At 34.0% G+C, this 15,859-nt stretch overlaps 1 protein-coding gene and 1 long non-coding RNA gene across 2 annotated transcripts; one reads left to right on the top strand and one right to left on the bottom strand.

Moving 5' to 3' along the window:
• LOC109346088 (putative glycine-rich cell wall structural protein 1) lies at positions 1,096-2,150 on the top strand. The gene has a single exon (XM_019585459.1). It carries the CDS (start codon positions 1,275-1,277, stop codon positions 1,899-1,901), a length of 627 nt encoding a protein of 208 aa, XP_019441004.1. The 5' UTR covers positions 1,096-1,274; the 3' UTR covers positions 1,902-2,150.
• On the bottom strand, positions 9,265-14,289 carry LOC109346087. Its single transcript, XR_002107475.1, has 4 exons — positions 14,125-14,289; positions 10,068-10,163; positions 9,916-9,977; positions 9,265-9,767 (listed from the first exon to the last, which is right to left on the bottom strand). It is a non-coding gene; the product is annotated as an uncharacterized LOC109346087 (long non-coding RNA).

Genomic DNA, 15,859 nt, shown 5'->3' with positions numbered 1-15,859 from the left:
AATAGCATTATGTAGTATAAAAGGAGCCTTTTGGCTTCCAAAATAATCAATGAAGAAGAGGTATTATTCAGTATATTTTTTGCAATATATTATATTAAGATTTCATCTATAAAATAATTAGAAAGGAGAAGAGTAGCCCAATAACAGAAAAAAAATCCTCTCCATTGGAGGGCAAATTATTGATCTTGCATTTACATTTAAGGATAAAAATATCATCATATTACATCTAAAGAATAAAAATGTCATATTCATAAAAACATTTGTCTTTGTTTTTTGTGCACTTCCCTCTCCATTACGAGTTCAACTCATCTCCAGTACTGGAATATGAGGAAGAATTTTTTTTTTTAAATTTCTTATTTTTTATTAGAAAATAACATGTAATCATAATTGTTGAAATAAATTTTTTGCCATATGTCTTAATATCATCTAATACTGGACTCTTTAGTACTGGAGAGGACCCGACACCTCTATTACTGAAGAGGATCTTGATCCCAACAACTATTTAAAAGGGTCAAGATCGTCTCCATTATTATTGGAGAGGGGATTGCATAAAAAACAAATTGGAAATTTTTATGATGTAACATTTTTAACAATTAAATGCAATGCTACATTTTTATCTTTAAATATATAGGGAAAATTAATAACTTATGCCTTCATTAATGAATGATTTTTTTATATTTAAATTATTGGTAGAGATAATAGGGCAGACAATGTGATGAATCTTACTTCCAACACATAACACCTTAATACATATCTACAATATTATGCTCATGCATTACTTTAATGTGTGGCATTCATATATGTGAACAGATTAACAAAATTGGGGACGCAGCTGATCGGGTCAATTTCCTAAGTAAAAAGTGGAAGTAAGGTGTTGTAGTGTATAGCAAGGAATTATGCATAAGGACAAAAAAACAGACATTCCACCAGCAAAAATATTATCACCCACTAAGTACTATGACACCACTTTCAACTCCACTACTAAGGAGAACCATCACAATACGGTTCCTTCTTCAAATTTAATACTGATATGTTAGGTGTTATCAAAATTAAGAACCTACTAGAACCACCTTTACAACGTGTATATATAGGATCCTTAACCTCACACTTTTCTGCACCAAAAATACATGTTTCTTTTCTAACTCTCAAGCAGTGTAATATCATTACATCCTTTCTTTCTATATTCATTGATCTTGAGCATTAGTAATAATATTCATATCATCACACTTATAACATTTTCATTACCTCATTGGATTTGATAGAGTGTGAGAGATATGGCCAGCTCCAAGGTCCTAGGGGCTGTTTTCATTGTGTTGCTTATTGTTGAACTTGCATTTGCTGCTAGGGTCACAGAGAAGTTACTTGGTGGAAAAGGTGGTGGTGGAGGTGGTGGTGAAGGTGGAGGAGGAGGAGGTGGTGGTGGTCTTGGACGTGGTTCTGGGTATGGTTCTGGGTACGGGTCTGGTGGTGGTGAAGGATATGGTGGAGCGCTAGGAAGTGGTGGTGGTGGTGGAGGAGGTAGAGGTGGAGGTGGAGGAGGTGGTAGTGGGAATGGTAGTTCAGGATACGGGTCTGGATATGGATCAGGATATGGGTCTGGATATGGGTCAGGTGGTGGAAAAGGAGAAGGTGGAGGTGGAGGTGGTGGCGGTGGTAAAGGTGGAGGTGGTGGTGGAGGTTCAGGTGGTTCTGGCTACGGCTCTGGTTATGGTGAAGGAGGTGGCTACGGTGAAGGAGGTGGTAGAGGAGGAAAAGGTGGTGGTGGTGGTGGTGGTGGAGGAGGAGGAGGTGGAGGTGGAGGTGGTGGTGGGGCTAACGGAGGTTCTGCCTATGGAAGTGGCTCTGGATATGGTTCAGGATATGGGTATGGTGGTGGAGAGAATGGTGATGAGTTCCCTTAAACTTACGATCAAATAGCTAATTGGTTTTATTTTAGGGTACATTAAATCTTGTTGTGATAATAATATGTTGTTTAATTTCCAAAAATAAATGTCAGTGTGACTTCATAGTCATTCTGCTTCATGCATGGTAGGGTTATATTGCTATATATATGTACCATTATTACTACTATATTATTATGTATCATTGTAAGTGATGTATTAAAGCATAATATTAATGATAATAAAAAACAGTTCTTGTAGTTTGTTTTTCCTCTTTGTTCTCATTATATCATCCTTTATTACAGAATAGTCTGGTTTTATGTTTATGAAAAAGTATATATTCATATTTCATAGTAGCTTCATAGGATTAACTAATTGGAGTGGTTAAGTAAAGATGGAAAACTTTTGATGTGTATAAAAGAAATGGATAAAGTAATATTGTGTGCTTCTTGTACCAGACTGCGATCGGAGAATCTCTAATTACCAAAATGTCTTATTATTACCGAGGTATGGAAAGAGTGGAGAGCCACAAGCGAGACATCACATTTTGAATTAAAACATTAACACATTAGTTGCATGAGTCTTTTTCACTTATAAATTCTTTCACTCCTCCCAGCATATCTACTTCACACTTGAATAAACCTAACAATCTTCTCCTCAAGTGTGGGTATCACACATTTTTTGGTTTGTTTACCTTAAGTCCACCATGTCCCAGCCGAACTATCGGCTCTGATACCACTTGTTGGATCAGACTGCAACCGGAGAGCATCCACCCACTAGGGAATTTCATTGTTACGAGGTAGGGAAGAGTAGAGAGCCACAAACAGACACCACATCTTGAGCCAAACCCTTAAGGCATTAGTTTCATAAGTCTTTTCCACTTATAAACTCTTTCCCTCCTCCTATATATCTAATTAATATGAGACTTCACACTTACTCCACACACCCTTCTTTTTGAATGAGACTCTTCTCTATGGGGATGCAAGTACTCTTAAAAGCAAAGAAAAATAAAATATAATGACATTTGTGCTCTTTTTATTTATAGTGAGATTATATTCTTATCCTTACAACTAAAAGAAGAAAAAAACTTCTCTCCGGTAGTGGAGAGAATCTTGTTCCCTTCTTTTTATGTGCCATTTAAGTTTTGATTAAACTACTAAAAAAACATTAATTTTGTTTAATTTATCTTTACAAAATGTAAATATTTTTTGTTAAATTCTTCTTATTTCCTCAAAGTGTATAATTGGCAAAAAGAAATAATAGTGTCTTGAACCTTAAAATTGACGGAAAGAAGATTAAAAAAATTAAGAATATAAGTGTTCTATTACTAAAATTATTTGTGGTTGGCATGAATCAAACTGCATTAATATAATATATGAGGATTCAGGGAGCTCTTACATAACTAGAGCAAGTCTCGTTAATATATCATGGTGACGTGTAATAAATAAAGGTATAAAGAAATTTGTTAGTTTGAATCACATATATCCTTCATGCATCAAAGGTAATCATAATTGAGTTGAGTAAGACTATTATAGACGACAAAATTCTCCAAACTAAACGTTTTTATATTTTCAAGTACTCAAACAAGAAGATGTAGTTAAAGTTTTACTAGAGCACCTTCCCATTTGATTTAGGCCGTTGTTGATAATATAAAGAAATTGGAACCTCAATTAATATATTAAAATCGAATTCCTAACTAAACTTATTTAATTGGTTGTGTCATTTAAAATTGGAACCTTCATAGTTATGCTTTCTTAGTGAAAGTGATCCATAAATGGTTGGAAATCGAATTCCTAACTAAACTTATTTAATTGGTTGTGTCATTTAAAATTGGAACCTTCATAGTTATGCTTTCTTAGTGAAAGTGATCCATAAATGGTTGGAAATCGAATTCCTAACTAAACTTATTTAATTGGTTGTGTCATTTAAAATTGGAACCTTCATAGTTATGCTTTCTTAGTGAAAGTGATCCATAAATGGTTGGAAAAGGACTATACTATTTGTTGTACTCATATTCATAGAGAAGCTAATCAAGTGATAAATTTTATACTGAATATGGCTTATTCTTTACAAGTCGACACTCATGAGATAGATATTCTTCCTCCTAGTCTTAGGGATTTGTTTTCTTTTATTGTACAACATGTTTTTGCCTAGAAGTATTCTAGTGTAGTTTTCTTTGAAATTTCCCCCTCCCGAGAATAAAAAAACTAAACTTATTTAAATACCTCTGAGTAATTGGTTATCACAAGACCTTAAACCTTCCTTTGGTTGGATAGAGAAAGAGAGAAAGGAAGTAGATTAGAGAGAAGTTATGGAGAATTGAATTTTTCCCACGTTTGATTGAGAAGAGAGAAAGATGAGAAAATAAAAATACACTACAATAGATTTTGTATTTAGTAGAGTTTTTTTATGCGATTAGTGGAGGTTTTAATCTTCACAGTATAATTAGGAGAGGTTTCAAAAACCGCAACAGTTATGACCGCTAGAAACATTTTGTGGAGATTTTAGAAAACCTCTAGTATATACGTATGATTGCTAACCGAAAAATTGGTATATGAATTATCAAACGGTGTCACAAACAAGTAAAAAGTAATGGGTTGTCAAATCTACAAGGACTTGTTTGATATTAGCCTTTCAAATAAAAATTATTAATTTAAGTTATTGTTCAAATGGAGTAGTTTGTTTGGTGACACAAATAAATCAAAATTGTAATAATATGGTAAGGGGAGTTGGGATTGAACTTCACATTTACTATCCGCGCATACCTGATTCTTAAAGTAAATTCATTCAGTAATGATTTTTTCATGCAATGACCTTAAAATTGCTAAAAGCTAATGTCTTAGTCAATTTAGCAACTCATGCAACAAAACTCTATGTCTAACAATTTTACGCATACGATTAAGAAATATGACCCGCATAACATGTCTCATTGTCTAGTAGTCTATGTATGCAAAGTTGAGTTAAATACAACACCTCGATTATATTAGCCGCCAAGGTCAATTGGTCTATACTAACACTTTATTAATCTACCTCTATGTCTAGTCGTCTAGATTAATAAAATTAAGTTATATGAACATCAAACATACATCTATGTCTATTAGTCTATGCCATCTAGTTTGAGAGTTATAAAATTACAAGATTAACACTATGTCTAGATACTAATAAAGTAAAGTGTATGATATGACAACTAATACAATTCCATGTCTAGAAAATGTATCAATTATTGAATTATGCAAGTTCAGAATAATGCAAGTAAATGACTAAGCAATTTATTCAATAATCATGCAATAAGATTATCAAACTTAAAGCAAACATTAAGCAAATACAATAACTCAAAAATAATCAAAACTTCATGAATTAATATAAATGTATCAGTTTGTATATATCAAGCTTGTGTTACATTCAATCCCAACAAGGGTTTAGCTACTCATGTTCACAAGGGTTTAACTATAAATGAGCCAGACTACCCTAGAAACTCATAAAAAAAGTACTACAAATTGATATTACAAATTGTATGTCTTTTGGCTTGAGTTGGAAGTCCTTAAATATTATCAGCATGTTGGTTCCTATGCTCAGTGCATTGCCTAGATGGGCATAGCCTCCAGCTAGCTATGCATGACCTTTTAGTGCACCAGCTTGAGCTAGGTGCACCACCCTTTGTGTTGAGCATAAATACGTATGCTAAGCACATATCAAATGGTTGCTAAAAATTTACAGAAATTTCCCGACCTACGCTTAGTGCATCCAATTTTATATATTTCGACAATCCAACTGATCACATTGAAGATCTATTAGTTAGGAACAACATATCCAAAATTTAGCTCGATCCAATGGTCAACGAATACGACAGGACAATTTTACTCAAACTACTCATGGCTGAATCTTGGCTTTTGTCAATAACTTACCTTTTTGTAATAATTCCTCCGGATTAAGCCTGTAAAACACTTGATATGTGATATTTGGTCACTTAAACAAGTTTTAATCATGTATTGGTATAATTTCATTCATGTGAGTTGATTATGTAGTTAATGTTCCACACAAAAAGTGTATAATATATAATTAATGTAACACTTAATAATGATCCATTCAAAATCATTTCTCACCAAAAAGAGATTGATGATCTAAAATGACAAATATGGCCTTAGAAACTCTTATTTATTAATATTTTACATTCTTTGTTTTAAGAATATTTTTTGCTCTCTTCTTACTTTTTATTCAATCAAAGAAGAGAAATAAAGTAGAAAGTACTTATTTCTTCTCTTTCATTTTACTCATACCAAACAATATAAAATCTACTCAATTTTTCATTTCTTTCCTTGTCTTTACTATCTTTCTCTGTTCGCATTTTTTTTCTCTAACCAAATAAAGTATTAAAGAAGGGCGAGAGAAAAAAAAACGGGATGTGAATTATGGGGTGAGAAAAATAGTACATATTAATTATATATGATTTTTATGTATTGTAGGTGTATTATCTATCATTTATATTTAATTATTATTATTTTTTAAAAATGTAATACAAATAAATGATAGATAACTAACGGTATATAAATCTTTCCTAGATGTTACATTATTATAACGTTGATAATTATTTTAGAGGGATTTGTTATATGAAAGATTAAGATATTTTTGAATGATAGAAACTTCGTACATCACTTAATGGGAGCACTTCTATGTTAGTCATGGCTTTGAAAGAGAATTTTCCGTACGTTTATTACTTGATTTGACAATATCTTGATGACGAAGACATCAATTCGTGTGTTTGTTTGTTTTTTCGTTTACAACATACGAACTCCACGATTCTCCAAGTTAATTATGTCGTTAGAACTTAGAAGCATGATTGGACTCTGGAGTATTTGCGAATCAAAACCCACTTCAAAAAGTACTACCAAATCTTAAACGCATTACGCATGCATATCTTGGTCGACCTTAAGGAATAAGCTGAACAAAAATCATCTCCATTAATAAAGATAAGTAGTTATTTTACTCATATTTTTAATAATAAAAATGTGATTTTATGATAAATAAAAGAATAAAAAACTTATTATATGTTACATTTTGTATATTATTGTTAATATTTTCCTCTCAATTAATGGAGAGGATCCTTATCCCACCAAAACTATTCACAACTTATTCAGACACACCCAAACATTAACTTTGTCTTATAATAATGTAATTATATGTGTGACTTGTATTGATCAGTTGGAAAATAATTTAAACTGAAAATTTTCTAATTATATGGACTGACACGCATTTAAGAAAAAAATATATGCTCCTAACCACTATACACTAATTCCATATGGTCATAGTATTTTTCATCCCTATTTATAAACCACTTATAATTAAGTCTCACCATAAGATTTATAACTTTTATATATTTAATACATCATCTATTATTCCATATTACTTTTTTGAATAATCAATGATAGTCCGGAAGTGTATAAAGTCTTATACTATCAATATATATAATTTTTCTTCAAACTTATCAACAAGAGAGGAAAAAAATACACACTAAGAGTATAAGAGTTTTTACATTATTATTGTATCATTCACTATTACAATTTAATGATCATCGATTTTAAATATGAGTAATACAAATGAATTATCGATGATTCACTGACTATGTATAAATTTTTACAATAACAATATATAAATATTATATTTTATCAACAATTATATTAAAATTCCCAATTTACTCATTCATTTATGAGGAATTGAATGATTTAATAGAATAGGTAAGGAGTAGTAAGTATTTAATGCACGTGTGGAGAGATATGTATATTATTTAATACTACCTAAAGATTATAAAGTGGCTTATGTTTAAGGAGAAATAAACTTTCAGAAAATTGAGTAATTTGCAAACTGGGAGTCCACTTTTTTGTTCTTTTTACAATGATATTTCCTTTACTGGCATCAAATAGTATGGAGTATTGTCATCATGTGTATATCAATTGATAGCGAAGTTTTGATTTACTTAGAAGTTTCAAATTTGAATCTATGAAAATCTAACTACATGATATACTTGATCAAGAAATTACCATATATAGTGTATTTACCCGTCTAAAAAACAGGATAATAACCATTCTTAGCAATTAAAGTCTAAAATCTTGGGAAAATCATACACTATAAAACTGCACCATCTTTTGCATCATTAAATGTGTATCATTGAAGATTTTTTAGTGTATCATACGCTACCATACACTAACTCATTGGAAATCATACGCTGATCTTGAGTGTTTTGGGGAAAGTAAATTTGTTTACCTTGTATCACTAAACGTGCAAGTGAACTTTTAAAATGTAATGAAAAGGAAAAATAGAGATATTGACAACTTATATAGTAGGAGCAAAAAATTAGTAGCTGCTGATGAGGTAGCTTATTAACATAATTGTTTGGTAAGATAAGTAGATATGTGTAAATTAAAATAAACCTCTAACTTATAGAAGTCATTAGGTGGTAGGATAAGGATAGGATAAAAGAGCATAATAAGATCATTATATTAGCATAATAAGGTTTTATCATGTTTTATGTACAATAATAAATCACGAGGACATTGATGGACGACAATTATGATAGTTATTACTGTGTCAGAATTTAAGATAATAAAAACATTGAACTATAATATCATACTCAATTTTAACTCAACTCTTTGATAAAATAGAAAATAAATATAATATTAATGTACTGACAGTATAAACATTCATACACATTTACTATATCATCTATCATTCTTTAAATTATTTTTTTAGAGTCATGAATGGTGGGTGATGTAATGACAGCTATATATAACTCATCCACTATCAATATAGATGAGGGATTCACTTAGATCTACTCACTAATTCAAATACATGATACAAATAAGACGAGAGGAAAACTGTCCTAAATCACTAAACTCTACAATTAGACAAAAGACTGTCCAGGGGGCCACTATGAAAGCGTGACCTAACTGATGCGAATAGTAACGTAACAAAACCAGGTTATGCACTTATGCTTCAAGGGCAACAAAGGACCACCACTTTCAGAGGATTTAGCATGCTTAAAAGCTACATAGTGTAAATATCAAGTTGGAAAAGCAAAGCAACCCAACATTTTGTACCCAAAAACATCAAATTAATACTGCTACAAAAGTACTCCACCCAATCGAAAAAGGAATATAATTCTGGAATACACCACATTCTGAAGTTTCATTTTAAGTCATTTCCATTATTTTCCAAACAATTAGAGAATAATATTGTCAAAAAACATAATGTATAATAAATATTATGATATCGTTCAATCGACATGGCTCATCGACTAAGGGCTTAATTGTTGTACTTTATTTTCAAAACATTATTATGAAGATTTTATCATACTACCCATGCTACCACTTAGAGCCGGGCTTGATTGAAAAAACCAACCAAACTCGGAATAATCAAATTTAAGTGCTACCAGAGCAATTGAATAATTTCAAAACCAATCTTAGAGAAGTAATTGAAGATACAGATTGTATATGATACTTGGCTACTGTTGACTTACAACAAAAGAATATAATCCCTAAATACTACATTTGGAAAAGCCATAGTGCCCTTTCCAATCCATCATGTCCTTTGGAGGGCATTGAGAAGAATTCCTATAAGACAACTCCCAATTAAATAAATATAAAAAAAACATGCCCTCTCCCACTGAAGTAAATATCTCCAAAGTATATCATGTGATGAGAATTTATGTAAACAAATCCCAGAATTCAGCAAATGCATAAGCAACTAGCAAACAGGGGTTCACTAAGCATTTAGTAGTAGACGAGTGCATTTGCAAACTACTCAATCACCCTCTCGGTAGCGTTCGAAACCTTCTGCAATATCATAGATTCAGCTATATGTATTGCTCTCTGAGATCCTGTTATAGTAACTTTCCTGTATAATAAGGAAATTGAAACACATGTAAAACGTTTACGATTTTAAGGAAATTAAGGGAAAAGAAATTATGTCTGGCCATTTGATCAATGGCTTTCTTTATTTTGGGAGTATGAAGAATGCAAAATATTGAGTGAACATTTCCTACCTATCAGTTGTTCCAGATATGTAGTCACCTCTATCTGATATCTTTATCTTTGCCCCACTATTCTGAAAATGTAAGGTTTTTACTCAAAGATAGCTTATTGTATAAGTAATCGATCACATTATACCATTTAATACTGTTAGCAATTGACAAACCTGACTAATGTCCATTATATTCCTTCCACCGCGACCAACAACCAATCCTATATGGTCATCAGCAACACCAATGGTCAGTGAGGTGCTCCGCTCTTCCTGGAAAACAAAATAAGAACATCTGTTAGTTCAAATTGACAGAGAAACCACCATTAGATGAGGATGCAAGGATTTAAACAAAGATAGGTTTTTTTTCATTCATTACATTTCTTCAATACAAAATCACTGATTATAGACAATAATCCCATGTAACATGTTGGATTTCATGCAATTAAGAAAATATTTCCTAAAAATAAATTAAAATGAAATAAGTATGATATGCAACAAAAGTGAAGACACAAATGGTATTGGATCCCTCAAACACCTAAGTCATTTTAATTATTTCATTGACAACATTATATTCTTCTACCATTCTAATAATGCTATCACGTTTTAATTTTAAATTTCAAGACAGTCTAGTAAATTAACATTTTTAAGATTCTGCACCAGCTACATATTCAAGAAAACCATACAGTTCCTCGTCATGGTTATGCATTTTGTTGGACTGGTAAGTCCAACTGATGTAAACCCAGTGGGGCCCAACATCAATGAAGAGTCCTTATGTGGCCTAGGAGGACCCATGGACGGGACCAAGGCCAAGAAGGCACAAGAGGTGCATAGGCAACTCGTGTATGCGATTCAAGTCCTAATTGGACCAAGGAAAGACACAAGGCCATGAATGGCATCACCCAAGTTGGGGAGCCAAAGGAGGACCACAGCTTGGTGGAGGATCCACCATGACAACTTTTGTCATTACACCTAAATAAGTGGGAAGTGTCTTAACCCAGAAGTAGTTAGGAATTTAATTATTAATTGTGTTATTTTTATTTTTAATGATTTGATTTAATTAGGAACATTTAATTATTTGTTGCTTATGGTTAATTGTAGGAAGGCACGGCTAGAAGGAACAATTTGAAGTTCAAATCCAAGTTGGAACAAGTCTTGGCATGGCTAGAATTCAAATAGAACTTGTTGTGAAGATATGAAGAAGATAAGGAGAAGGCATGGTCAAATCCTTGAGGATAGCACACGGCTCACACTCAAGGCCTTGGAGAGCTTCGAGATAATTAGAAGATAACTTGAAAGATTTAATTCCAACCACCTCATATTTGACCACCATGATCTAAGGGCTTAAAGATAATGTTGAAGATTTTCCACTTACCTCAATTTGGCCATGGAGATCAAGAATCTCTTTCATTCAAATTCAAATCCCCTAATTCAAGACTAAGTGGCATGTGGACTCACAATTTCAGCCCTAGAGACCTCGGCCAAATCTAGGGCAACTCTATCCACAACCAAGTCAGCCAACAAGAGATAAAGACTCAACCACCTTCATTCAAAATTTCAACAACACATGGTCAAATCATAAATCCTTGAATTCGGCCAACACCTTCAAATCCAAACCGAATTGATTAGGTCAAATTAATTTACCACGTTTAGTTAGGATTTTATTTTGAATTCAATTTATGTTGTTACTCATCTTTTCTTAGCCCAAATATTTTCCTATATGTAACTGTGACTATGGCATGAATAAAACAAGTTTATTTTAATTGGAATTATCCTTATTAGTGAGTTTTCTCCTAGCTTCTTGGCTAAGTCAAGTTTATTGTTCTTATCAAAAGAGCCCATCTCTTGTGGCGAACCTCACAAGGCTCATCAAACATTCTATATTTGTGGCACCTATCCACCTAAAATCCCCCCTATCACATTCTTAAACACTCACCAACTTCAACTTCACAATCCATATACATACACGCCCAAACCGTGAGCCTACCCCACCCAATACCCCTAAACCGTGACCTAAGCCTACATCCATACACCAATACGTGACCCCAATCCTAAACACATACCGCAATCTCAAACCATAGACCTAAACACTATCCCAATCCGTGACCAAATCACAAATCCCCCACATAATACACTCAACCGAATCAATCTCAATATCTTGCACACAAGTAATTCATAAAACTTGGGACTTTCACAAGAAACAATCCTACAACAAAGACAACTCACCTAGAGGTTGTCTTTACCAACATATTAGACCAATAATTCATCCTAATTATGGGCAGGGTTAAACATGCATTGATCAAAAACCATCTAAAGCTAGATTCAAAGCTTTCATAACAATTTTGGACCAAGCCTTTACACAAGCATTGGTCAAAAACCTTATACAGCTAGATTAAGAGCACAAGTTGACTCAATCAAGTGGAATGTGGAAGATTACAGTTATATTTTACACCGCAGTTAGAAAAAATATGATCACGGTTCTTTGCCTCAAATCAAAGTTGATAATACAAAATCAATGAATAGGTTCCTATGTAAAACAACCATAAAGTGGCAATGGGTAGAGTATAATTATTCCCTACACAATTTCGAAGTGCATGTCAATTCAGTCACTTTAGCTGCAAAAAGATTACTATCATTCCCTTTAAATGCTTGCCAAAAGCCATAGTTATGAGATATTATTCACCTAACGCTGGACATCATAAAGCTGGACAACTAAATCTCAAGGGATGCAAATGTCATAAATGATTTTTATTCCGTTCTAATGTTAGTATTCATAGAGGTCAAGGATTATCCTTTCCATTCTGCAAGGTTGTGTTTCAATGGAAATAGTAATTATTTCCTTTTCTTTTTTCTGATTCAAAAGCAGGAATTGCCGATTAATTGTTATATTTATTTGTTTGAATGTAGCAGACATGAGACTGTTGTATTATATAAATGGACACACTAGAGAAGATAGGATTATGAATGAATGCATTAGGGAAAAAGTTGAGGTTAGCTACTATTGTAGAAAGATGTTTGAATTGCGCCTTAGATGATTTGGTCATGTGTGGAAAAGACATAGTTCAAACTTCGAAGCATGATGACTAAGCTAGCCATAAAATAAAATAACTTCCACTAGGATCTCATTGTGCTAACACAAATAGAGATGGTCGCATTTGCAGGATCCTTGCCAAATCAAAACCACATTGTTCCTACTTGAGTCACATAAGAGGTCTTAGTCTAACACGTTATCTTGCAGCCTAGGTATACTATGTTTGTCGACCAAATCAAAAGCAAACTGTTTGAACCTTTGTCCTCTTAGATAAAGCTTTTTTGCTGCCTTGTATTGAGAGAGAATTTCCACAAATGTTGCAAGAGTAAATACTACCTCTTTTTGGGAGGGAAGGCAGTCTCGTGACAGTTTGTATAAAAATCACAAGCTGAAAGTTATCTAGGCATTGAACTAATATCTTGTCATTATACTGCACCATCACATCCCAAAGTCCTCCTACACTAACCAGCATGATTGAAAGGTCACTTACTGGCCTCAACAATGACATCCCGAATGTTTTCCTCCTTTTGACTAAGCCTCCCATTGGGCAAAGCCAGTAACATAGATCAATGACACCATTGGGCTCTACTCTTGTCTATCAAAACCAAATTTTCAGCAACACCATGTAGAACTAGGTCTTCTTTATTTGTTTCTAATAAACCCTTCTTAGGTCTTTTCCAATTTTCACGTTTTGACAATGCATGTTGATCAGCCTCTGATACGATCCCGTAACGAAGATCCAGAAACAATAAGAAGAATTGAACAAAATAGGGAAAGCTGTACTGCTTAAGGGAAAATGAATGTAATTACAGTGTTATAAGTACCAACTGCCAGGGAGCTAGGCTCCTACAAAGAGCTAATGCTCTCTGCCCATACTAACAAGTAATTTCCCAAAACATACCTCCTCTCACTCCACTCAGTCTATTAATAACCGAAAGCAATCTTTACCCCATTCCTTTCTTACACTCTCTCTTTGACAATAATCAAAACTAACTTTGGCCCCACTCTCCTTTCATCTAGAATATCCCTATCTACATATCCTAATATTTGGCCTCTTTCCTGGATCACATATCCTATCAGCTTCCAGCCTTCCACTAGAACAAAATATTGAATTCATCATCTACCCTATTTTTTGTTTGAAAACTAGGCACTTTATAACATGAGAAACCATCAGCAACATTAAATTAATGGAATAAGAAGAACCTTGCTACTCTGGAATTTCCCTCCAGCACCATTTGCTCTGTAGTTCACTGCATTGTACGCCGGTGGTCCAACTGATGGAAGCACATATGTATATGGAACGCCCTGATAACCAGAGAAGTAAACACCTAACAATGCAAGCAAACAAAACTTGACTCAAAATCACAGTTAAGAATAATGATTCATCACAACGAATATTAATTATTGCTTCTTACTGATACAAGACAAAGCAAATGATTGCCATCAATTCACAATCATAAAAGTAGAGTAACCTTAAGGAGGGGAAAATAACCCCAAAAGTGAGCATATCATAAGTAAACTGTATACTTTTTTATAGTGATGTTCAAAGTTGCATATCCTGCTATATTTCGATAAATGTTATTGTTAGAGGTATAAACCAGTCATGGGTCTTCACCCCACAGGTTAAGCTCTTATGCTGACTTGGTCTTGCATGGTACAATACCTTTTTGACTAAGTTGAAGTGATCAAGAGTAGGTAGGATGAGGATGAGGTTGAGGATGAAGATGAAGATAGGATAAGGATGAGGATGAGGATGAGAATAGGGTGAGGATGAAAAATTGGATTAGGATGAGGATGAGGATGAGAATAGGGTGAGGATGAAAAATTGGATTAGGATGAGGATGAGGATGAGAATAGGGTGAGGATGAAAAATTGGATTAGGATGAGGATGAGGATGAGAATAGGGTGAGGATGAAAAATTGGATTAGGATGAGGATGAGGATGAGAATAGGGTGAGGATGAAAAATTGGATTAGGATGAGGATGAGGATGAGAATAGGGTGAGGATGAAAAATTGGATTAGGATGAGGATGAGGATGAGAATAGGGTGAGGATGAAAAATTGGATTAGGATGAGGATGAGGATGAGAATAGGGTGAGGATGAAAAATTGGATTAGGATGAGGATGAGGATGAGAATAGGGTGAGGATGAAAAATTGGATTAGGATGAGGATGAGGATGAGAATAGGGTGAGGATGAAAAATTGGATTAGGATGAGGATGAGGATGAGAATAGGGTGAGGATGAAAAATTGGATTAGGATGAGGATGAGGATGAGAATAGGGTGAGGATGAAAAATTGGATTAGGATGAGGATGAGGATGAGGATAGGATGAGGACGAGAAGGAGGATGAGGATAGGATGAGGAAGTGGATGAGTATAAGGAAGAAGGTAGGATGAGGATGAGGATGAGAATAGGGTGAGGATGAAAAATTGGATTAGGATGAGGATGAGGATGAGGATAGGATGTGGATGAGGATGAAGATGTAGATAGAATGAGGATGACAATGAGGAAGAGGATGAGGAAGATGATGAGGATGAGGATGAGGATGAGGCTGAGTATAGGATGCGAATGAGAACGATAATGAGGACGAGGATAGGATGAGCATAGGTAGAGGACGAGGATGAGAATGAGGATAGGATGAGGATGAGAATGTGGAAGAGGATGAGGATGAGGATGAGCAACAAGATGAGGAGGAGGATGAGGATAAGAGGAGGACGAGAATGTGGATGAGGATGAGCAACAAGATGAGGAGGAGGATGAGGATAAGAGGAGGACGAGAATGTGGATGAGGATAAGAATGAGGATGAGGATTATGATGAAAGATGAGGATGAGGATGAGATAGGATCGGGATGAGGATAGGATCGAGATGAGGATGAGGATGAGGATGAGGATGAGGAAGATGATTGGATGAGGATGAGGATGAGGTTGAGGATGAGG

The sequence above is a fragment of the Lupinus angustifolius genome, chromosome LG04, assembly GCF_001865875.1.
Source record: "Lupinus angustifolius cultivar Tanjil chromosome LG04, LupAngTanjil_v1.0, whole genome shotgun sequence".
Taxonomy (NCBI): domain Eukaryota; kingdom Viridiplantae; phylum Streptophyta; class Magnoliopsida; order Fabales; family Fabaceae; genus Lupinus; species Lupinus angustifolius.
This window is presented reverse-complemented; position numbering and strand designations above follow the sequence as displayed.